The 25,991-nt window shown below is 36.9% G+C and overlaps 1 protein-coding gene across 1 annotated transcript in view; it reads left to right on the top strand.

Moving 5' to 3' along the window:
* The window catches only part of CEP192 (centrosomal protein 192), a 78,703-nt gene extending 58,378 nt beyond the window's left edge, over positions 1-20,325 (top strand). Inside the window, exons 33-43 of the mRNA XM_075704851.1 lie at positions 896-1,068; positions 1,422-1,545; positions 4,104-4,209; positions 5,593-5,797; positions 6,580-6,659; positions 7,515-7,610; positions 9,143-9,262; positions 13,110-13,231; positions 14,126-14,249; positions 14,708-14,766; positions 20,187-20,325. Of these exons, the coding sequence (XP_075560966.1) occupies positions 896-1,068; positions 1,422-1,545; positions 4,104-4,209; positions 5,593-5,797; positions 6,580-6,659; positions 7,515-7,610; positions 9,143-9,262; positions 13,110-13,231; positions 14,126-14,249; positions 14,708-14,766; positions 20,187-20,325 (1,348 nt within the window). The remainder of the gene's footprint in view (positions 1-895; positions 1,069-1,421; positions 1,546-4,103; positions 4,210-5,592; positions 5,798-6,579; positions 6,660-7,514; positions 7,611-9,142; positions 9,263-13,109; positions 13,232-14,125; positions 14,250-14,707; positions 14,767-20,186) is intronic.
* The last annotated feature ends 5,666 nt before the right edge of the window (positions 20,326-25,991 follow it).

Genomic DNA, 25,991 nt, shown 5'->3' with positions numbered 1-25,991 from the left:
AACTTAAGAAAATATGCTGAACGCTAAAATAACAGCATCCTAGCTTTCATATATAAGCTTATCTGCCATGTATTTTGAAAGCAAAGGTGTGAAATGCTAGGCCATGAAGAAGATGAAGGGATTGGAGCATCTGTCTTGCAAGGAGAGACTGAGCTGGGTTTGTTTAGTGTTGAGCAGAGAAGGCTTGAGCAGGGGTAGGATCTTATTGATGTGTATAAATACCTGATAGGGAAGTAAAGAAGAGGAAGACGGAGTCTTCCCAGTGGTGTCCAGCGACAGGCCAAGAGGCAATGGACACAAACTGAAATGCAAGAAACTCAATTTAAATATGAGAAAAATTTATTTTTTTTTATTTTTTTTTCTCCTGGTGAGGGTGGTCGGACACTGGGACAGGTTGCCCAGAGAGGTTGTAAAGTCTGTATCTGTGGAGAAATTCAAAACCTGACTGGAAAATGTCCTGAGTAACCCTGCTGTAGCTCATCCTGCTTTGAGCAGGGCTGTTGGACTAGGTGATCTCCAGAGGTCCCTCCAGACCTCCAGCATTCTGGAAACACAACTTGCATTGCCTTATTTTTCTCTGCAGCACTTTCTTAATCTGAACAAAATATGTATAGAGAAAGCATTTTACTTTATCACCTGAAGGTAATTGTTTATTTTAGTACCTTCCATTCTAAATGGTACCTTCCACTTCTAAACATTCTGCGAAAAAGCTGTGTCGTGATATAGCTGCTGAATTAATTTTTTCTTAATAATGGACAATTGAATTAAATTGAGGGCCCATGTAAAGAACATTGTATTTCAGTATTAAATTTTGAGAAATACTATGAGTAGGCTGTTATAATTACCCATCAGTTATATTTACTACTACTTTTGCTTAATGCAATCTTATTTTCAGATTTGAGAACTCTGTCAGACATATCAATGCAGCTTTGGATGTTCTTCCTGTTAAAGGACCTCAGGGTCCTCCATTACCTGTAAAAACTGATGATCCGGTTCAGAATAAATCAGATGCTCAACAGACTTGGGCTGTTAAACCAGAGTACCTGACTTTGACTTCTCCTTCTATTAGTAAGTATTTTTTGAAGTTAATAAAATAATCATTGTAGTATTAAAATAACTGTGCTGCATACTATTTTTGTAATTATTTTGTGTTTGTATATGTGGCTCAGCCAATAATCTTGTTTAATAGCTTTACATCTAAACAGTAAACTTGAACACAGTTTTGGTTAAGTTGTCAGAGGTAGTGTGCTCTGTGTATATACATATAATATGCACTGGATACCTATGAAAATTTTAAAGCATTGTGAAGGTAAAAATAGGGCAGAAGATGGTTTATCTTAATTGGTACATCTCTGAATCTTGGTCACTTCTGTGAATTTTTGTACATGTTAGCTTTTTATAGCTTTCTTTTTCTATTACAGGTGGCACAGCGGATACTGGGCATGTACAAATTGTCAACAGTTCTAATAGGATGTTGGCATTTGAACTTTCATGGCCAGCTCACTGCCTTACTATAACTCCGCAACATGGAATTATTGAACCAGAGTAAGTTTCTTTTCATAGGTTCCTCTCTGTTTGAAAGTGTGGTGAGATTTTGGAGGAATTTATTTTTAGTTAGTTTAGGAATTCCATTAATTCAGGAGTTTTAGTTCATTTTTAGGAATTTATTTTAGCTTGCTTAGCTTTTTGTCAGCTAACACGCAAATCTAGCTTTTATATTTTAGGACCTTATCCTTTTATAATTCTGTATAGAGGGAATGTTCTTCTGTCACCTACAAAGTTACCTGGAGGTCAGGAATTTTCTGTGTCTGGAAATACTATTATTATTGCATAATTTTCCAGGAGCTGGATGGTCAAAGAAGCTGAAGCTTTAAAAATTTCCTTTTACAATAGGTTTTTTTTTTGTTGTTGTTTAAAAATGACCTGTGTGTTTAAAAACAAAAAGACTTCTCTCCCTGCCACCCCCCACCCCAACAAAAAGGGGAGACCTTATTGCTCTCTACAGCTACCTGAAAGGAGGTTGTAGTGAGGTGGGTGTTGGTCTCTTCTCCCATGTAGTTAGTGATAGGATGGGAGGAAATGGGCTTAAGCTGCGCCAGGGGAGGTTTAGGTTGGAAATTCGGAAAAACTTCTTTACGGAAAGGGTGGTCAAGAATTGGAACAGGCAGCCCAGAGAGGTGGTGGAGTCCCCATCCCTGGAAATGTTCAAAAAACGAGTAGATGTGGCACTTTGGGACATGGTTTATTCTAGTCTACCCTTGATTGGCTTAGAGTAGACTTGGTAGTGTAGGTTAATGGTTGGACTGGATGATCTTAAAGGTCTTTTCCAACCTAAACGATTCTATGATAAGTAGGAAACAGACCCGTGGGAACAGCTGACTTAAGCACAGCAATCTGCTCTTGCCCAGTTTTCTACTTTCCATGACCATCTCCCTGCACTACCAAGAGCAGTCATCCTGTCTGAATCTTGTATATTATGCACTGTGATGGTTGGAGCCAACAGAATTCTTGAACTGATTTAGGCCAGGAAAGGAGAAGGTCTGATTTCTCAGTGGTGGTGAAAGAAGGTCCTAAGATCAAGGACTGACTGTGCCATGCTAGAGCAAGCAGACCACCCCCTGTTTCACCTTGACTAAACCCCTTAAGTTCCATGGAATGAGCTAAAGGCAACCTCTAACCTGCCTGAATGTGGAATAGTAAAGTCTTGAGTCCCTACTGAATTTGGTAGCATTCCAAGAGATTTTTCTTATGGAGGTGAACTGAAACTAGCCTCTGGCATGTCGCTGTGCCTCAGTGTTGGGAGTACTGGTGAGTGCTGTGAAAGGAATTGCACTTTTGGAGCAGGGACTGTTAGTATCTCCAAAGGCTGCAAGAGCTGGCTTTGGAAAGCGTTTTTTCCCTATGCTCTATTCCTTTCCATGGCAATGAAAGTACTGAGAGGTAGTGTCTTTAGGTTGAATATGACTCTCTTGAGACACATGTGGTTTGTGATCCCATGCAACTTGGATTTGCATGAGAAGTTTGCAGTGAATGTCAAAGACAAGCTGGTAGGAGCAAATACAGTGAAATGGTTTGTGATAACAGATAGTGTGTGTATTTAGTAAATCATATTTTCATGAATGCAGCTTGTACATGAGAGAGAGAAAACAATGAGTGAAAAGATTCTGAAAGCTGCAGATTCAAAAAAAATCCCACAATTCTTTAAGGAAATATCAGTATCCTGATTGAATATTTTAAGACCATTAACATGTGTTAGTTGAAGTTTGTAGAGATGGCCATGTTGTGACAATGATTATGGAACTGACTTTACTATAGGGACTGATCTTGTTCCTACGCTGAACTTTTTGAATGTGAAGTGCTGTGCTAATGACACATTAAGCTAATTTTTCAGGTGTAGCTTGACTGCTTCTGCTGACTTACAACCAGTGACCTTTAATTCAGTGATTTTGTACTCATTTTTTAAAGACTTCAGTGCTTACCTTCTCCCATCCTTTATTTAAATGTCTCTAGTGTAGAATGCAGAATATTGTAAATCAGAACTTATGTTCTCACTGGTCAAATTACTGTGTGATGCCGTAAGTGCTTCAAGTGAGTTTAGACTCTTCAGTGTCCCCTACTCTAAATAACTATAGAAAACATAGATAACATTGAAAGGCTTTTCTTTTTATCATGATCAGTTCTACATGGGAGGAAGGAAAGCAAGCTGCTTCTCTAAAACTAGAATTAGTTTAAAAGGTTCTTGAAATGCAATCTGTGCAGTATATTTCGTTTGAACAGTACAATTCCCTTTTTGACTAGTATTGAAGCTTATTTTTCTGAAGTGTGTAGTTATGTCTGCTTTACATGGCCTGACTGGTTGTATATGTTAAAAATAGATAAGATTTACTCTTTCCCCTTACAAAACCATCAATGAAAAGTTTATAAAGTGTGTTAGTGACTACTAAAGCTTGATAATGTATTGTGTATCTGAATACCTTAAACTATCTCTAGATCATCTTCACTTACCTGCTATCTTAAAAGTGCATTTTTTGGAGGGGGCTAGTGAGATCTGTTGTAGATACTCATTCTAATGTGAGGATCATGCTAATATTTTTTTTTATTAGGAGCAGTACACTAATTCTGGTGAGTCCTAATCCATCACTTGCAACGAAGCCTTCATTAATTCCTTGGAGTGGCCTGATCTATATCCATTGTGATAATGGACAAAAGGTATGTGGCTAGTAATGTTGCTAAAACCCTTTAGGTATGAGACGGTAGTTCTGTCAACTTCCTTATTCTCTCTAATTTGTAAAGTTCTCTTTTTAAAAAATAAAAAAAGAAAAAAATAAACAGAGTTGAGATGCTGTTTTGCAAACTGAGATTCTTAGTTCATTTATCTCTGAAGAAATACTATGATGTGTACACTTAGACTGAATTGCCAACAAAGTTGCCTCCGTTCACCCACCACTGCCTTATGCATCATTTTCTAAAACGCTGACTCTATATAGGTACACATGCATATATAAAAGTAGTCTATATAATATTGTAAGATAAAAGAAGTTAAAGGAGGTCATTGGACAAGTCACCGTAGCTCCTTTTGAGCTCCTGTAAGGTAAACTTAACCATCTGGCCAACAAGTCTGTGCTAAACAATGTCCAGAACAGGTTCTTGCTCTTCATGCATTTTAATTCCAGATTTCCCTGATTAAATTAAGACTTACCAATAAAATTTATGAAGCCTACAGTTTCTTCTTTCATCAATGTAAAAGCAGAAAGACTCCTTGGTGATCTCTCCCGAAGAGATAGGCACGTGGGTTTTTTTATTTTTACAGCCAGTATGTATTTTGGGTTAATTGTAACAATGGGTGGAGAGAGAAATAAAAGACACTGAAAGGATAACTTTCCTTCTTGATGGAGAAAGGTGAGGTATGGCACAGAATTGGAAACTGCCTTAAAAAACCCCAAACAAACAGAGAAGTTATTGAAAAAAGTGAGTTGAGGAGGAAATGGAGACTGTGCACATATTTAACTGTGTTATGTTCTACAATAAGAGAAAAGGATTTAAGAGAAGAAACCTACTAGGACAAAAGTAGAGAATGTAGCAAAAAAATCAAATTGTAAGAAATCTGGCAGTTGATAATGCTTTTGCCATTTCTTTGCCACCTATCCAATTAGGCAAAAAGTATGCTAAGATTTTACTAGCGTTAACTGAAGTTTTTAGAAGTGCTAATTACATAGCAGAAGGAAACACAAAGCTTGTTCTGTGTGAGGCAGCCCTGTTCCTGTTCTTGCAAGCAGAGAATATTGTAGGAGTTGTCAATTAAATTTAACTACTTTAAATTATTATTCCTATTGCATTAAAACATCTAGATAGCAAATTTTCAGTAAATTTTCCTGTTCTCCTAAACTAAACTTGTCTTTAAAAATCTTTAAACTTTGTGAACTGAAGTTAGAGAAGACCTGGTGATTTAACGTATGAGACTTTTTCTGTTGGAATGTAAAGCTGAACAACATGAGCTCTTACAGCTCAAGGAAATAGAACTAAATAGTTTGACTTGTTAATATATCAATGTTCACTATTTAAATTTTTCTTTTTCTTCAAATTGTGCAAAAGTTTATTAAAGTGCAAATTCGAGAGGCAGTTGTACAGAGTGTGTCTGGAGCAGACTTTCCATCTAGAAGGCGTGATATATTTACTCCACAGTCTCAAAGTCCTGCTGTTCATGTGGCAAAGCCTCTCTCAGTGCTCCCTCTAACAAAAATGGAAATAAAGAACAGAACCATTGTTTTTCCTGAAACAAGACCTGGCCAAAGCTCAGGTAATATCGCTTACTTAGTAAATGTAACATCTGTAGTATGTTGTGTTCAGAGGTTTTGTTTACTGTATTGCATGTTTGGGAACTTGAATTTGACTTTGGTTTTGTTCTTTTAGTCTGGTAAGTGTGGTTGACCAGTTCCCCTCTTCTGATTTTAGTTTGAAATATTACTCCTTGTGATGGAACTCTTTTCAGAAGTCCTATTTCCTCGCCCGTTTTTTTCCTTCTCCTTATGTGGTATAGCTACACTTTTTCCCACAGATAGGTTTGCATCCAGACAGGTCAGTTGCCAATTTTTTAAAGCAACTCTGATGACTGCAACCACACTGTCCCTGGGCAAAGAGGGTACTGTGAGGTTACTGTGTTTTGTTAAAGCTCTTTTGGGTCAATGCACTTTTGTGGTAGACCCATTCTCCTCATCTGTATATGTGTCCCTAAGATGTGAGATAAATCTGTCTGCATGTAGCAGAGAAATAATGTTCTTATCTATTATTGTTTTAGGGTTATTAAAGGTGAGATTTAGGTCTCACTTCGTTTCTTGTAAGCATCTTCAATATGATTCTTCACTAGAAGACTTTACTTCCAAATTTCTTTTTTATAAGCTTTCAAGAATTTTATGACAATGTGCTTTGTTTGAGTCTGCTCTTGGAGTTGGCATCCCGAGAACAGTTTCCATTAAACTTGCGTGTCTTGAAACATAGTTTCTGTTTAAACTCTTTCAGTTAAAGATACTTGAACACTTGAACAAAGACCTTTAATATATTAGTCTGCTATTTCTCTTCTAGAGAGTTACCTGGAAATGGAGAATAAAGGGGATGAAAACGTGAAGTGGCATTTGTCATCTTTTGCACCACCCTATGTTAAAGTGAGTGAATGCTTGCATTGGTAGTTTTATTAAAATCTCTTGGGTTTTTTCCTTCTCTCTTCCTTCCTCTCAAGAAAGAATATGTATTTGAGCATGAACTCAGTTACAAAGTTTCTCTTTGCCTCTGTCCATATCAGGGAAATGTTTTATGCCTTTTTTTTTTTTTTTTTAATCTCTAATGTGCTCCCTGACTGTGAATCAGTTCTCTGTGGAATGGTTTCTGGTTTGCTTACTGGCTTGTAGAGTTTGCTGGTGCTCATCCAGATAGCATTAAGTATTCAAGCATACATGAAAGATGTGTGTCCCTTTTGGCTCCAGAACGCTAGACTTGCCTTGTTTTGAGACTTGTGTTGCTGGAATTACACAGTACATGGTATCTCTGTAGGTAATTTAAGTTAGGTCGGGGATATTTGAATCACACTGCTGTCGCTTGTGCAATTACTGTAGCTGTACCATTGATATTTGTAAATGCTTCCCTATGTTTTTGATAGTCTGAAATGCTGTGATGGTCACTTTGATTTTATGCTAGAATTATTACGGTCTGTTGTCATGAAACAATGAAAAATGGTTATGTAGCACTCTTAGCTGTAGCCCAGAAGACTGAGGATGCCATGTTCCACCCAGTGCACGACTTCTAAACTGGAAGTCTGTAGTCATGGTGACTGCATAGATACTGTAGTAGTTTTAGTCTTTATTCATTTGCTTTTGTGGAGGTAATATTACTTGTTCACTTGAAAGCAGCTTGACTGGGTGTATTTTCTTTAGTCCTTTGCAAGGGTGGTGTGTGGGTGGGTGTATTGTGTGGTGGTTGCCCCCCTTTTCCCTCCTGAATCTGACTCATAACTTTATTTGCAGGATGTGGATGGAACTGGTTGTGTTTATAGGGTTACTTACTCCGCTTTCAGATGTTCCCGTGTTTCTGGTACTCTTGAAGCTCACGGAAGAGAGAAGGTAAACTGACATTTATAAATATTTCAAGCATGGTGTATCTCAGTTGTAAAATAGGATTTTACATGAGAAATTCTCTGAAATAACAGTTGAATTTTTGAAGCTGATCATACTTTATCTGATAATGATAAAATGTTCATCTTCAAAATTGGGTTCTGGGGTGTATCAGGTAGTCTGTATCTACTTACCACACCTGTTATAATGTCAGCTGAGTTGATTCTAAGAATTCATGCAATCTGTAGTTTCTTTAACATGGTGGTGGTTTTGTGGTGGTTTTTTTTTTTTGTTTAGATAAATTATTCTAGAACAGAGAATTGGTTTTAAATGTTTTGTAAAAGTCCACAAGAAAATCGCAAATACTGGGTTCCTCTGAAACTGGTGCGAGAACTGGTTTCTCTTCCTTAGAAGCAGTCTTGTCATACTAGTTCAAGAACAGTTCTCTGTTCCTAAAGTTGACTTACAATTTTATCTCCTGACCAGTAGAGGGTTTCATAACCACAATTATAAAGCACATCCAAGGACATACTGAATGGGTTTAAGGGGCTTTTGTCCCTCACCTTCTCCCTCAATGCTACTTCAGTTCTATCTGTTCATCTTCATGAATACCTGTATTTTAATCATTATGGATTATTATGGTATTCCTTAACTACATTATTTCTATGATGATGCAATTTGTAATCTATTTACAAGACATTAAAAACTTACTCCTGTCCAGTTTCATAGTTATTTCACAATATTGAAAACCATTATTTGAATTTAAACAATTGTCTTTGCCTTAGCAATCCTAATTCAGGCCTATTTGAATAACATTTACATTATTGGCATGTCAGGCTGTTGGCTGGAGCTGATAAGGTACAGTGCTATCACGATTTGCTGGTTTTTGCAGTGGGTATGATAATATTTGGCTAATTAGATATAGTTGTAGTGATCTAACCTGCTGCTCCCCTTCTCTTTCTTCCCACAACCTCAACTCTGAAAACAATGCAAGTTTACTCTTGAATTAACCTGGTACAACACTATACGGAGGCAAGCCTTTGTTACATAGGTGATCCTTAAGGATGATCAAATGCATAGCCTGCAAGTTGGTTTAAATTTCAGGCCTTCTAGTAACTGTAGCACAGTGTGCTTACAGACTTGGAGCTGGAGGAGTGCAGTTGTTCACAGCTTAGCTGACAGATGAAGGAAGGTATTGCTGTCTTTCAGCTGCATGTATTTCCCCTCCTGGTCCCCTTCTCCTCCATTTTACTAATAGAAATAATTGTACAAGCACTTGCTACTTTGCTTAAAGCAGATTAGCTGAAGTCAAATTTTGTTCGAGATTGCCCACAAGAGAGAAAGCTCTGATGAAATAGGTTGTGCAAGCAAAGGAGGATAAGCTGTATTGTTTTCTGCAAGATCACCTCTGTGTAGAATGTATGTTCTGGAGCGTGTAAATTTTGTGCTGGCTTGACTGTAACTTTGTGTAGGTAAAATAGTGAAGATGTATAGATTATTCTAATAACCTTCTGCAAAATTTTTTTCTCTTGTTTTGGTAGGTTGCTGTAATCTTTTTACCTAGAGATAAAGGGAATTACTCCCAGTTCTGGGACCTTGAGTGTCACCCAGTTGAAAAACCTAGTTGGAAACACAAATTAAGATTTCAGCTTTCTGGAGCAGTGAGTATATAAATGCTATAAATGCTGTTCTGAGCACAAATTTTTTGTAACATCTTAATTTTACTCTACAGTACTCCTTCTCATATGCACTGGCGTATTCTGGGGAAAAAAAACACAAAACACCCTGCTGCTATTTTTGTTGGAGTAAACTGTACCGTTTTCTTATGTTACAAAAATACCTTTTTCACCTTGCTTATGTGATAATGCATTATCTTTTGCCATTTAAGACATAAAATTTTATTTTGCTCAGAGAAAGTAGATACAAACTTGCCTTTTGTGGGAATTGCTTCTGTAGATGCAGATTTGTTTGCATCATTTGTTTTGTTTTAGTAAATAAATAGCAAAGTAACTGACCTTTGCTATAATATGTAACTTAATGCAGTATCGGAATTTTCAAATATCCTTATTGGAGATATGGATGTGTCTCTGATAGAATCTATTTGAGTATTTTATCAGAGTAACAGTGTAGGTGGGGGTGATTTTTGAAATTTTTACATGGGAGCAATTGGACTTGAGCTCTCCTTTGCTGCCCTGTTATTCCTCAGCTCTAACTTTATGGTGAGGCTTGGAAGGAGGGGTTTGGGAGTTAGAACTGATTTTTTTTTGTGCTCTCTCTCCTTACCTGGCTTTTAATCCCTACCTCACCATCCACACAAGAGGAGTCTACATAGGACAGAGAATCTACTGCTTTTAGGAAGAATTAATTCTAATGATTAATTAAATAAGCTGAACATGAAGAGCTTTGTATGTTCAGTATTGCATGATTGCTATATATGCTTTGCTGTCCTCCCCAGAGACATTGACTTAATTTTTCTAAGAAGCCCAGATAAAGATTTGGGATCTTTCTTTAGAGTACTGAGCCTGTTTTTGCAGTAGGAACATTACTTACCTTTCTTGCTGGGGTACCTTACGTTTTATTTTGTAGGATCCTTGTTCTTCCCAGTAGTTAATTGTGTTGAAAAGGGGACTTGCTAAAAAAAGTATACGTTAAATGACTTCTAATTTTGGCTTGAAGAATGAGACCTGTATAATGTTTGGTTTGGGAAGGTTTTTTATTCAGCTTTCGTCTAATTCTTTGAACATAATTTTCCTTAAAATGAGGAAAACATCTATGTCATTTGTCTCTCTAAAGCCAGTTGAAATTGAAAGAAGATGAATTCTTTATCAGAAATCTAGAGTTTTGAAGAATTCTCTTCTTAAAATGTGACTAGTTGTCAGAGTTGTGTAAATCTTTGAGCGGCATAACTTGATATTAATGTTTTTGAACTACCGTGTCAGATTTGTTCCTTTTGATTTTTTTCAAAGCCATTAACAATTAGATCTTTCCAGCATCTCTTTGTGCATATGGGAAAACATTTGTAGAAAATACTTGAGATGTGTCATGATCATTTTGAAAAAGAGTTGAAAGGGAAATACTTTGTTTATCAACTAGGTAAGGAACTATACATCTGTTTGGAAGGGGATCAGCACAGCACCTTTGCTTAGATTATTGCAGCTTTTTAATCAGATCCACTTTTAGTTGAGAAGACAAGTCAGTTATGATCTATTATATCTTAGGGATCAAGAGTTTAGACTATGTTACTACAACTTTGAAAAGGACTTAGATCCTGCTGGGCTTGCTGTGGCAGAGAGGGCTATGGCTCTGGTTAATGGGACTTTTGATAGAATGAAGTGTGAAGACTGACTGTCATTCAGAGTGACTGAGTGGTATTTATTTATAGCACCACTTCAAAAGAAATGAAAAATTTGGAAGAGCTCAGGAAAGAACTAAAAGAACAAGGTGAAATTAGGAAAATCAGTGGCACTTACTACTTTCATTTTTTCCTGAAAAAACAATTAACTGTGACTTTGATTATGCTCTGCATGCGTTTGCAGTCCCCACCACTGGAAGCCATAGTCAGGAGCTCAGAAGATCACGTCTCCAAAACTGATCCCAGAGACAAAGAAAGGAGGGATTCTACATGTGCTTTGCAGCCCCAACCTCTCAATACTGGCCATTCATACTTAGTTTTTTCTTTTCCTGAGAAACATTTGTTAGGCTGCTATCAGGTATTGTTCTACAATCATTGAGCTAAGAATGAGTATCACAGTTGTGCACAGAAGTTTTGGATTGGTATTTCGGTCTAATTATTGGTCCCTTCTGAGTGAAATGGGGAACTAGCAAGAACCTGCCAGAAGGCTGAGGCAGCATCTAAGTTCTGATTGCTCCTTTAACACGTAGAAAGTTGAGGACTGCATAAAGAGTCCCTGCTGTTGTTTGAAGATACTACAAATGTTAAGTGCATACCATTTTTTAATTTACATGGTTTATGTACTTCAGCTGTGTAACTGTGCAACTTTTTAATGTATCATTTTGCAGCAAACTGAGCTGAAATTCTTAATACTTAACACAAAACATACTGCTAAGAGTCCTGATTTGACTATTATTACCAGCAGTACAAAGCTTCATCTTCTTTGGGTATCCCAGAAGCGAGAGGTGGAAAAATCTTTTTAAACTCTGAGCAAAATAATTCCACTTTTAAAGCTAAACAAATTTCTATGCTCCTGAGGTTGCTTTGGAACAACAGCACTCAACTGTAACCATTTGGACAGTGTTAACATATTGCTTTCGTTTGAAACAGAAGTCACTATGGGCTATGGTAAAGCATGCAGTGCTTCAAGATGCCCTTATAAAGACTGGGGAACTTCTGATTGTTTTCCATAATGTGCCTTATTCCCATGCGGTAAACTTGCCTTATTGATAAATTAAAATTTGAATGATAACACTGAGGCATGACACCCATCTTTTTTCACTACATGGAAAATTAAAAGCTCTTGAAACAAGCCATGTGTACAAATCCTTTCTTCTCTTATGTATTGGGTTCTACTGTGGTTCATGGGTTATTTGCAACTGAAAAATATTCTTTAAAATTAAGATTGTTGGGATTTTTTTGGCTGCTGCTATTTCTGACAGACTGATTAGCAGCTCTTTCAATAGAAGAAACGAATGTCTAAAAGACAAGTTTGTCATAGCAGCTCTATTGAAGATGAATCTATTTTTTTTAATCTTCCCTGCGTAAGGGAATCAACTGCTTGTCTAAAACGTCAGCACCATTTAAAAAATGAAGATAATGTTGTAGGACTGTAAGCGTAGGAGGTTCTTTTGGTTCTTTAACTTTGTTCAAGATGTTGTGACCCAGGGGGCTCCAAACAGTATCTGGCTAGATTTGTTAAACAATGCAGAATTTGAAATTGGCTATTTGGTGAAGTATTCCCTTAGGGTGATCTGGTCTCCCTGTATTAGAGTACACTAAATGGGGGTCGTGATGATGGTAAATATTTTGACCTAATTTCTGAATGTAACAGTTACCATATAATGAGTTATCAGATTCTGTTTCTCTGGAGGGGCCTTTCTTTGAGAAAGATGTATTGTTCATAATACAAAATGATCACAAAGCTTTCTGCTGTTGTGAGAATTCAAACTATAATGATGACTTACGCCTTCTTTCCGAGCAGTTGTTTAGCTGACTGCTGTTCTTGAGGCATATGGGCAGAATATCTGCAGAGGAATTGTTTTTTGTTTTGGCTTTTACTAAAATCTTCATTGCTAGCAGCCTTCTTGAGATTCCACCTGCACTGCTAGTTAGTTGTGAATTGGCTTGTAACAAATAAAGTATTCATAAGACACAGAAGCCTGTTAAAGTATTCCTCCTAAATCATTGCTTCTGTCTCAATGATCCAGACTCTACTGTTCCTGAAAGATTATACTTTAAATGAAAAGGATTGGGTAAAGGAAATTACTTACATACTTGAATACTTAAATACTTTTGAATGCAAAGTTTAAAGGCTTCTCTATTTTTGCTAACAGGGTACTAAAACAGAAAATGAAACTTCAATTGTGAAAGCTTCTGCAAGTGTCCTCACAAAAACTGAGCTTCCAGTTATACCAGAAATGAAGGTTTACTCTGAAGCACGTGCAATTAAAGCAGGGTATGTATAGACAAAACGCAAAAGGAGAGAGTGTGCAACTGGGTAAAAGGGGGGTGGGGGGAACCCAACCCCACAACCAAAACGTTTTTTACCATTAGGACAGCTATGTGGTGGAACAGGCTGAGCAGAGAGGCTTTCAGGTTCTGACTGGACAAAGCCCTGAGCAGCCTGGTCTGACCTCAGAGCTGACCCTGATTGGAGCAAGAGGTTGAACTAGAGACCTCCTGAGTCTCTTTTGACCTGAATTACCCTATGATTCTATGTTAAAGAGTAAACAGTTGCAAAAACCAGACTTGCCAAACCTCTTAATGGCTTTGTACAATCTCTCATGCTTTTCAGTTGGGTTTCTAAGTTGCCTAACCATGATTTGCTGTTGTAAATGAACTGATATCAGCAGTAGAATCTTGCGTATACTTTTTCTATACTCCCCTTTTGGAGACTCCATAGAATTGTAAAGTCACTTCTGAGAAGACCACTGTACTGCATGTTTTAACATGCTGTTCTTCCATCTTCTTGCTGTTCTTCCATCTTAAGTTGATTTCCAGTTCTTTTACTATGGGATGATGTGAATATAGCAGGGGAGTAAAATGTTTTGGTTAAACATGGCATCTCTGAGAAGAGTCTAGTAAAGCATATGGGGGGAAAAACTCAGATTGTGAAAGTGTGTATAAGTAAATGTTCATATATTTATGCCACAGTGATGCTTTCATTATTCTTTCTGGCTAAAATATATTGCCTATAAAATTTAGGCGAGAGAGTTGATGCCTTCAGGATCTTTCCATTTTTCCCGACTTAGTCTCAGAAAATACACCTGTTATCTTGAAGTATGCAATCAATATATCCGGACCATATAAGTAGGAAATCTTAATATCTTAAATCCCTTTTTTAAATCAGACAAAATGAGATAACTCGAGGGGTATACGCACCAGAAGACCTGTACACTTTTCCTCCAACTAGAGTTGGGGAATCATGCACATTAAAGGTCAACTTGCGGAATAATTCCTTTACAACACACTTGGTAAGTTTGACAGACTTTATTTAAAATACATTTTCATAAGTCCTTCCAACAGTTCAACTGTACTGTTTTTTTTTCACTCTTGACAGAAGATTGCAATAGTTTAAGTCTTAGTTTCAAAACTCAATACTACATTTGAAGAATTCTGCTCTCTTGTAATTTTTCTTTTCTTTTGTCTGACTGAATCATGGAGTGTATTTGTAATATATTTGCAACTGAAAAAGTAGTAGATTATAGTTTGCATAGATCTGTTATTATCCTGATTTATTTTTTAACTTCGTTAAAATACTGAGATGTGAATTTTTCTTACTATGCACAAATGTGGGCATGCTTTATTTTTAAACCCTGGGTCTGTGTAAAGCTGTATTTGTAAGTGACTTGATTTATCTTAAGCATGTCATAAATTGAATATGATAGGCTTAGATATAGTGCACTTTTAAGCATTTTGTATTAAATTGCAGCTGAAATTTGTAAGTCCCAGAGAGCCTTTCTACATCAAGCACTCAAAATACTCTCTAAGGTGAGTAGTGCATATGCTAACTTTCTCTCCTAACAAAAAAATTAAACAAGTGATTCAGTAAGATAAATATCTTCTCTGTATGTACAGTACTAAAATGTAGATAGAAATATCCAACATTCTGGCTGTCTAGTTAAAGGCACTTTTTTTCCCCCCCCTAAGCTGTACTCTGTAATCTTGGTTAGAAGCAGAATGAGCCCACACAGTTATTTCTGCATCTGCCAATTTCTTCCCTGCAAATTGTTTCTAACAGTGCTACTGCTTTTAATGCTAAGCCTAATGCTTCATTTAACCATTTGGCATGCTGTGCACAATCAAGTCATTCCTTCCATTTATATTTTCTGCACAACAGACCAAGCAAATTGCCTTCATCATGCTTCTAATTTGACAAACCTGCAGAGCTGCATCAAAGATTCTCTGCAAATACAAGGTTTGAGCAGCCAGTGGAATTGCCTGGTCGTACCAAGTATTTCAGCATTATTACCTGCATAAAAGGAATTTTCAAGTTGGTGATAACAATCCCTCAGAATAAACCCAGTCATCTTTTAGAGTTCATTGCAACAACTATTTGACAGTCCTATTAGTCATCTCTTCAAGAAGTATAGCATCTCACGTACTCATCTGTAACAGTGGGACGGTCAGGAAGACAGAAATGTGACCATTTCATTAGAAGTTGTACAGCACACATTCTCAGTGTTTAAACAGGTCCCTGTTTTAAAGATGGAGAAACTAAGGATATACAGAATAGAAATTGTGAGCAAAATCATACATGGAACTAGATACTCTGGCTTCTAATCTAGTTTTGTGTCTGCCAATGATACTTAGCATTTATTATAAAGGTAGGGCTGTGGTGGTGTTAGCCACAGGTATTCAAGGTATTCTTAAGGCCACTTTTCAGTGCAAAGTGTTATAACTCCACTTAGGCATCTGTTCCAGTGTTTCTATTTAACTGGCATCTTTTTATTAAATATGTGACATCAGATGGCACAGAAGGGTTTTTTATGGAGGCAGTGACCATGGTGAAATCTATCCAAATAAAGACTACTAGCTAGATCTGTCTGAGGCTGTACAGCTGCAGACAAAGGACAGGATGACTTGATTGTCCCTGAGAAAAAAAAATTAGTAACTTCACTGGAAGACACTTAAATATTTCAGAAATATTCTTGAGGAATGCTGTAAAAGCTATTTGGTATATTTTCTGTGAGAGAGTATAAACTCCTATTGCTTTTATCCAAAGTAGAGTTAACAAGTTTAAAATTCAGTCTACCATTTCTAAAGGTTATCAACTGAATATACTGCACTTCGTAATAACATTTGACAGCCTTTTTTTCTAGCAACTTTGGCTGTTTTTTCTCCAGTTGTAAATACTGGCTTTTCCTAGCTTTTTAAAAATTAATTTACCTGAAGTCAACATAGCTATCTGAAGAAGCTCTCCCATTTAAGAGCATAAAGCACAGAAGAATTACTTGACTTGATAGATGCTTTTAAAAAAGTGTTAAAAGAACTTCTTGAAATGGCTTTTATTTGAGAACAGCATCATGGAGAGTTTCAAGAAAGCCAGTGTTAACTGGACATCTTACAAAGTAATGTTCAAAAGTAATTGGATAAGAAAACTGTTTGCAGGAACTTGGGATATTAGTCTGTAAATAAGAGTGTAAAAATAAAAAGTACCACCTACCTATATTTTTGGACCAAAAAAGTGTCATGTGTTTAGTAGTGTTTGTAGTAAATGTGGTCTGTTGCATGCTCTTCACTTTGAGGGCCAAATTTGAAAGCAATCCTGTGTAATCAAGTTTTAAGTCTGGATAATGGAATTGCAAGTTTGTTTTTGTACTTAGTATCAAGAGTCGGACCTTCAGAAGTTGGTATAGTGGCTTGCCAGTTCTTGTTCAGTTGATTATGTGATCTCAAGTACTAATATGTAGCACTGCTGGTTCCTTTACCACACTTTGCTCAGTGGAAAATAGTAATGGGCTTTATCCAAATACAGTATCTTGCAACCAAAACTGTAGCAACAAAAAAAAAAAAAAAAAGATTTTTAATAATCTTCACCAAATATCTTATTTATTTTGTTTTTTAACCACAGAGATGTCATTTAGCTAATATAGTAAGTCCTGCAAAGAATGGGTGGGAAAGAATTCCATCTGGAATTTGCATTCAAAAGAGGATTTCTATTTGTTGACAGTAAGATTTTTTTTTTACTGCAGAGAGAGTACCTTTAACAAGATGACTCTTAAGTGATATAAACATATGGATGAAACATTAAAAACCACTTGACTTTTTAAAAACATTTGGCTAAGTTCTGTTTCTGGAAGGACTACCAGGTTACGCCTACTTAAAAAAAGTTTGAAAACTAAGGCGTTTCTATTGTATTGCCTTCGTAAGCCATCTGAAATAAGTTGACTATGGGGTAGTACATATTTCAGATATTACTAAAAGGTAGAACTGTTTTTTGCTTGACTAATTATTTTTGTTTCCAGTAGCCACCATTCTGGGTGTCAGGAGTCAACGATAATCATTGACAGTAGACCTGGTTACTATGGCTTAGGTGCAGCTTATTCATACTGTTCCTTTTTAAGACCTCACCTGGAATACTGTGTCCAGCTCTGGGGCCCTCAGCACAAGAAGGACATGGACCTGTTGGAGCGGGTCCAGAGGCAGGCCACCAAAATGATCTGGAGCACCTCTCCTACGAGGACAGGCTGAGGGAGTTGGGGTTGTTCAGCCTGGAGAAGAGAAGGCTGCGAGGAGACCTTATTGCAGCCTTTCAGTACTTAAAGGGGGCCTGTAGGAAGGATGGGGGCAATCTTTTTAGCAAGACCTGTTGTGACAGGACAAGGAATAATGGATTTAAACTAAAGAAGAATAGATTTAGACTAGACATAAGAAAGAAATTGTTTACCATGAGGGTGGTGAAGCACTGGCACAGGTTGCCCAGAGAGGTGGTGGAGGCCCCATCCCTGGAAACATTCCAGGTCAGGTTGGCTGGGGCTCTGAGCAACCTGATCTGGTTAAAGCTGTCCCTGCTCACTGCAGGGGGATTGGGCTGGATGGCCTCTAAAGGTCCCTTCCAACCCAAAGCATTCTATGATTCAACTTAGCTGTTGCTGCCATTGTGTTTAGAAGACTACAGTAATAGTTTGTCTATGAAGTAGGCTTCAGACATACCTGACTTCTCAGAAATACCACTTGAAACTGATGCAACAACCTGTTAAGCCCATATAGTATTCATAGACTAATTGAATTGCAGGTATAGTGAAAAGTCTGAAGTAAAGCAAAATTTTTCATTAAGAAAAAAACAGGTTAATTGCAGGGGAATTCTGGTTGTCCTGACACCATTCTTCTTCACTAGTTTCTGGCTACTGTACTTTAGAAAAAAAACTCCAAGTTGCTTCATTTCTAAGAACATTTATGCTGTGTAGTAGCTGGAGTCTGAACTTTCCCATTTTGTTAGTTGACGAAAATGAAAATAACATCTTTCCCTTTGGATGAGGAAGCATAAGAATTCAAGTGTGTTGAGCCTTATCCTGATTGTGAGAAATCAACTGACTGCTAGAAAACAAACTCTTAAGTAATGTCTGACTAATTCTGCTTTTAGAGAAGAACGATAATGCGTATAGCACCAACCAAATGGACACCTGAATTTAGAGGTCAGATGGAACTGAACATGCTAAGAAACTGTGCTCTGCCTCAGTATCACTAAGGTCATGTAGTATGTATTCTGGAAATTAATATTTGACAGACAGATCTGGCCATCCCTTTTAAAGAGCGATACATAACTTCCTGTTAAGTTTTTGACAGTATAAGTTCGAGTTTGGTGATATTGTTCTTTTTGAGTAAGTGCTAGGATATGTAAGGAAGCATACATATATTATTTTGGAGATGATGATATAGACTTGTGCATCCCTCCTGACTTTCTACTGAATTTACTTTTGTTTTTGTAAATTCTCAGGTGGCCTGGCTGTATGCAGTTTCAGTCTCTTCTTACTAAAATTTGTGTTTTCTGATATAATGCATCTTTTACAGATTAAGTAGTCACAGTGAAGTTCTTAATTTATAAAATGGATTTTTTAAAATAAAACTGAGTAAATATCTTCATCCCATATGTTATAGATAGATAAAGAGACAGAGCATACCAGGTTTGTTATACAGCACTCAGCAATCAAGCGAGACACGTGAAACCTGATCTGGCTGTACTCCTTTGCTGTATTGTTGATTGCAGTTCAGTACTACATAATTAGTGCTTTGTTCTTGTATTAACCCAATCAAAAGATACAGTAGCGTACCAGTCTTTATTCTGAAAGTGTGTACTCTTAAGTTACTTGATTGACCAGGATCTGTTTAAAAAAAAATATATATCAAAATACATTTGCTAGTACAACTGTTTTAGCACTAAGGATGATACTAAACAAATGAGGCTGGGATCAGGCTTATATGTAGGGCCAATATTATAATTTCCAAATGTAGGAGAAGGGTAAGAGCACAGACTGATTATGATAGGTTGGATTAGTGTAAAGGAAAGGAATATGAAAAGGTAGGAACAAAATAAGAAAAAAATAGGGAATATAAGCACATGCCAGAGGATGTTGGATAATACTAAATACTGTTAAGGGGAGAAAACTGAAGCTACAATAAAAGAAAACAAAGCTGTCCTTTCTTTGTCTTATGAAGTGATGCTGTTCATTTTTCCTTATTCCAGTATGTGCCTGTTACCATTACCGGTCTGTTAGTGCTGGATATTTCTGTTGGATGCCATGGAATCCAATAGGCTGCCACTCAGCATTTCCAGCTTGTTGCTTGTATAGCTTATATTTTTTAAAATGTTCACTCTAGGCTTTTGACAATTAAGATAGCTATGCATTACATTTGGTACGTTTTTATGCAATCTGAATAGCAGGGGACTTATATAACCTAAAAAGGTGTAATGTAAAATCTTGAAAACACTGTTTGAGGATGGGTATATTGATTTGCAATGATTCAGCAAAATATTTCTTAATGTAGAGGCAATTAGAAGTAATCGAAATTATTTTACTAGCTTCAAATTGATGGAATTTCCAAAAGAATTGGAAATTTTAGTGTACTTGTCATGTGACTTCTAAAGGGAAGAAATGTAGTAACTTTGCTCTAAATATAATTTATGCACTGTCAATATTATTGCAAAGAGGCAGACCAAGCTTACCTAGGTAAACTAGCAGCAATAAAGTATTGTAGTACTTTGTATAATCAGTAGGAAAGAATGACCTTTGCAATCAAAGTCCCACAGAAGAATAGCAGATAATCAAATCTATAAAAATAAACTTGATGATCCAGTGCACATCCAATATACTATTTTGGTGACAATCAAAGCTAGACAAGAATTTCTTTATCTGGTAGGATTTACTTGTTCATTAACAATGAATATGCACGTAATTGCCTTTTTACAGATCCCACCATTACATCAATGTGCCAGTCCAGTTCAAGCCAAAGGCAGAAGGAAAATTTGAAGGTCTCTTCGTTGTGCTGACAACCAAATATGGCTCAGTTAATATTCGGCTATGTGGTAAAGCTATTGCAAAAATATAGTCAGAACAGTTTTATAACTGTTTATAATAATTTATAACAGTTTATGCCATTTAAAATATCCAAAGATTGCTACTACATTTCTGTACTAATGTCCTACTTGTTTTGCCCTGTAATGCTGCTTTGATGGAAAGTCTTCTGTAAGATGAATTATGGTGCTTATTTTACAAATCTGTTTTCGTAGTAAAAACACTGAGAAATAACATTGTATGTTTTAAAGTTATCATGTTCTAATTTATATTTCTGCACTTTCATTGAAAAGGAAAGTTTTCTATTTTTGCATTTATTAGGAATAGCTAGATCTGATATATTTTATTTTAAGCATTGTAAATACAGAAATAAAATCAATATGTTAACAGTTGATTCTACCTGATTTTTGTCTTGGGTAGGTAAAGGATCAAGCTGTCTGCTTTTAGGCAGTGCTAGTTTCTTGGGGGGCTTTGGGGAGCCAGGGGTGGGATTGCAGTACAGAAGCTGACCTGTTAATGTCATGTCTCCGTCTGGTAAAGCTGGGACCAGATTGATGATCTGACAATCAGCCCCTAACTTTTTACACTGCTCGGTGGCAGGCATAAACATTGTTTTAACTAAAAATGTGAAAGCAGTGTAAATTAAACACAAGCAATACTGCCTTCAGCCCTCCAGAACAATTCGTCTAACCCAGTATTCTTCCTCTAACAGTGGTGAAAAGATGTTGCATTGAGAGATGATATAAGCCTGGCTGCTGCCTTTGGTTCACTTTTCTTGCATTTCTTCAGCATCTGCAGTCATTGGATTAGGGATGGGAGGTAGATTCCCACCTATCCCCTTTTTTTGTCCATTTATGGACCTGTTTGTGAATTTATCCACTTACCTTTCTGAACCCTTTTGATACCTTGTTTCCACAACTTCATGTGGCAGCAAGCTCTGAAAGTTCACCATGTGCTTTTTTAACAAAAGTTATTTTTTGTGTGCTAAACTGGCTTAGGCTTCTTTCTAATTTTGTTGAGTGCTCTCCAGTCCTTATATTGTAGGATTCAATGAACAGCAGTTCCACAATCAGCTTACCCATTGTTACCATCTTCTTTGTACCCTTTGGCTCTGTCTGCTATTTTATTTCTGTAGCATAGAGTTGTCTGAAGTTGCCTTAAGCTAGAAATGTAGCTTTTTGACAGCAAAGTTTTGTCATAGCTTATATACATTATTCCTTTCTTCAGGTTGGTAGAAGTGTGAGTCAAATTCCTTTCAATACGAGATTGTTTAACTGCATTTTCAAACAACTGAAATTTGAAAAAACTGGGAGGAAAAACTTGAAGTACCCAGTTCATTGCCTTTGATACATGCCATCAGTATTATGTTAAAGTATACTAAAGCTGCCATTTCTTCATAAAACCTTGTTTCTCAGCAGTCTGCAAACAAGGAAGGGAAGATTTACTGAAAGAAATTAGGCATTGGAAGACTTGCCGCCTCCTTATTCTTCTGTCAACACATAAGCTCCTGTCTGCTAGGTACTGTGACCATGTTCCTCTTGCCCTCTCTCTTGCATGTTTCCCTAGTTGATGCCTGTGTACTTGTCCTGAATACAGAATTGTGATGGAGGGAATCTTCTGTCTGCTGCCTTACCTCAACGGGCTTGGCTGCTTCGTTTGAGAAAGTCCTTAGTGTCCAAAAGCCTGTGTTGGTTCAGTTTTAGAAGCACAATCAGAAGTATCTTCCAGAGTTGGAAGACCAAGCTCAATGTCACTATCTTCAAAGCCTTTGCATTTCCTAGCTGAGTATCTTCCAGCTGCCCTCTGTTCTAAAGTTGTCCTTGCCTCTTGCTAGTCTAGAATAATCCTTGTGAAATGCAGGTAGTGTGACTTCAGGGTATTAGCTCCAGCTGTTCTGCAGATTCTCTTCTGTTGTTTCATGTTACATGATAATGTAGCTAAAGTCTTATTGAAGAGAAGACTTGTGATTTGTTGTTCATGGAAGTCATGTTCACTATACATTTACTACTCTAGCAGCTATTCTTGACCATCCACTTAAACCTGACATTGTAATAAGCTCTGAAGTTCAGTCTTGCACGCTCAACTTTATGGTAGTCTTTTCTGAACCAGTTTCTGGAGGGATTGATTAACCTTTACCTTTTTTTCAAGGACCTTGGTTTCTCAGTAGAAATTTGTCTTTATATGACTGACTATTAATAAGGAAACTGGATCACTGAGGAGGAAGGACCACTGTCTGTTAATACGAGCTATGTGATTTTGTACCTTTTACTATCCGTTCGGACGTTTTTAGTAGTTGTTTCCACAAGGTTAGATGATGGTCCCTCCTGTGGTAAGACTTCATAACACTGGTTTCCATAAGGATAAAATAACTCTTAGAACACATCTAGAATTTTTGTCAAAGACTGATTATGGTATTGAGCTATTCCAGATTATTCTACTTTTAAATTTCAGTCTTACAGAATTAAACCTTCATGACTTTGATGCTGGCCCAGCCTCTGTTCCTTCTATATTAATAAGACAAGCCTCCAAAAAAGATGCCTTGTTTCTCTCTGTGCCTAAGGAGTTGAAACGGCTACCAGTATTGTCACAGAGAATTTCCCCCTAAATAGTGGTCTTTGTAAAAGAGCACCTCTGAATTGCAGTAAGAAACCCCAATTTTGGATAATTGTTTATTTGGTCTAAATTCAGAATTCTCTTTGTGTGCTGTTCCTATGATAGAGCTGCTCTCTGGCACGCTGTTCACACTTCTGTTATGGGCTTTTCCTGAATTCTTGAGAAGAACTGGGAGGAATGGTTATGCCTCTTTCCTATATTGCCACCTGGACTGGATGTAAGGGAGGGAAAGGGTGCAGAACGTGCTGCTATGGATACTCTCTGCTGAAGAGTGAGTGTGTGTGTGTGTGTAAATATATATATGGGTGAAACACTGATTCTTCAAAATGTATGAGAAAATGACCTGCCTTCATTATCCAAGGGAACCATGGTTTTCAGGTGATGCTAAGTATTTTAGCATCTATTTACAGCCCGTTTTCCTTGATTCACTTCTGGTAACAATAATTTTCTTTGCAGTGTGAAGAGGAAGCTACAGGCTGGTAACTCCATGACCAGACTCTCTGTGGGAGAATATCCCTAGAGCACTTGTCCCAGCAGTTGTTTTGGCTGTTTGAATTATATTGCTATGCTTGCATTCATAAGGCAAATCAAATTGATTCCACATGATGTAGGAAGGATAGGTAATCTTCTAATATTTTAGCTGTTCTACTCCTTAGGCTCTTGTTTCACAAATGTTTAATGGAAGTTTCTGTTAGTACTACATGATGTGTAATTAACCTACCTGCTGAAGAGTAAGTTGTGCATGACTTTTTTCTTTTTCTTTGCCCCCCCCCCCCCCCCCCAGTTTGAGTACCTCCATACTGTTTTGGTTTGGTTGCAATAGTCATTGGACATATTGGCAATAATTATCATCTCTAGACATGGACCTTGTCATATATGGGTAAAGCAAATTATCTCTAGGAAAATATATGTTCTAGTGTGTGCAATGCAAACTAGAAGACAGTTTTTGTTTTGTTTTGTTTTGTTTTTTGTGAGGCAGAGAAGGTGAGGAAGAGGAAAGGAGTATTTCAGTGGAAGCCCAAGTCTTTGGTAGACAGCTGATTCAGTTCGGGCTGAAGTTTTTCCCCAGTAATGAAAGGTGCAAGAGCTGGAGCATAGCCAATGGATTTTTAATCAGCAGGACTTCAAAAGTCTTGAGGAAGTCACTTCAAACTGCTTCCATTCCTAGTCCATAAAATGAGACTGCTTCCTTTCCCCATGGTTGCCTTATCTATGTAGTAAACTTTTGTAGTCAAGATGATCTTGCCATGAGTGGTCCAGTGTTTACTATGAAGAAACCCTGATCTCTGTCTCTACACCTTTTAGGGATACAGAAAAACAGGACAATTCTGACCAATTCTCAAAGACTGCAAATTGGATTAAGAGTTTCAAACATGACACTTTTGATAAAAGAATCAGAATTAGCTTTGGGTATAATTCTTCTCTCATTTTGATTGTCAGTTTTGGAAGTTTTTTCAGTTTTCTCCTGTTATTGGGTGCAATCCTTTGTCTCAGAGTGGGAAGACTGGCTCAAACATCCCAAGCAGGCAAACTTAAAACAAGCCAAACAAAAAAACCACAAATAATGTCTCTTTAATTATAGCAATCTTAGTTGTTGATTTTAAGACCAGTCAGAGAGAAAATTCAGAAATAAATTATTTTTAAAAATTCATTAATTGTCTAACATTGAGGATGTCTTTGTACCTGCTCAACCTAATTGGGATATTAGTAATCATAATTATTCAACAGCTTTGTAAAGTTTTCACATCATTGACTACAAATGGAGCTATAATACATTCCGTACACGTGCTTCAGTGTGTTTTGGAGATTGTTGCCCTGGCATCTGAAACTAATTAGTGTTCAGAAAACCTAAAGGTGCATATCAAGGCCTGGCTGTCTAGAAAATTATTTTGATCATATAGAAGGTTAAAACGGCGAAGGGAATTTTGTGAGGGGTTTTAGTGTATGAGGTAAGTTATTGAGAGCAGTGGTGGCTTTTTGAAGTAGACTATTAAAGACTTCTGGGCATTTCTGTAGTAGGAATGCCTGTTAGGTGAAATGCTGGTATATTCTTGCTCCTATGAATTGTGGAGGAGTTGGGGGGCTACAGGGCTATCAGAGTTCACTACAAGGTTAGTAGGTAATATATCTTATATGTGTGAAGTATGTTAGCTTTCTATATTGTAGCATCTTTAGAAATGAGAAAAGGCATTATGGGAACAAAAGTCCTTGGAAGCTAATGAAAGAGTGGGCATTTGACATAAGATCAGTTGTTCCTGGGACTGTAACTGAATATCCTGACTTTTATTCACAGCTATATTGTTCTAACTTTTCCCCCCAAAACTAGGTAATAGAAGTTCATGCCTTACTGCTCTCATTGTATAGCATAGATGAAGAGTACACATGTCTTAGTAAGACAGACATGAAATATTTGTGTGAAGAATCCTCCTGCCTGCAGTGATGGCTCATATTCAGTAAGAAAGATGACTGTTAATGATTTTTTTTTAAGTGGCAATGTTTGCATCATATCAATTCTCTCACAAAATTTACCAGTTAAGTAGAATATTGATTCTAGCTTCCCATTTGAAAATTTGAATTGGCATTAACAGTAGAAGAGGTTTTTTTTCCTCAGTGTGCTTATTAACATTAATGAATTTTTTTCTTTACAACACTGCATTAGTTCACTGATACATCATGTAGCGTGGAATCTGTGTTACAGTTTCCTAGGTAGTGGTAACTTAAAGCACAGAATAAACAAGTATTGCAAGCTGGAACATGACAGATTAAAAAGAGGGTTTTCTTTAAACATTTTATTCATTTACTTAAACTGCTCCTTAAACCTTTTCAAACTTAATGTAATGTGCTGAATCTATAGTAACAGCACGAACACTTTACTTGCAGCATAAGAAAGTTAAGATAGACAATGAACAATTCACATTTCAGTAACATACTGTTTGACCACAAAGCTTTCCTAAGCGTATCCTTCAAGCTTGCATGTTTTATTTTTGCTGTATGATTGTCTGAGGATACTCTTACACAAGCAGTTTTTAGGTATAAAATCAGATGGCTGTAAAGCACTTACATTAATTTTCTGTAAAGATTATCTGA

This window comes from Pelecanus crispus, chromosome 2, assembly GCF_030463565.1.
Source record: "Pelecanus crispus isolate bPelCri1 chromosome 2, bPelCri1.pri, whole genome shotgun sequence".
Lineage (NCBI taxonomy): Eukaryota > Metazoa > Chordata > Aves > Pelecaniformes > Pelecanidae > Pelecanus > Pelecanus crispus.
Note: the sequence above shows the minus strand (reverse complement) of the source record. Positions and strands in the feature narration are given on the sequence as shown.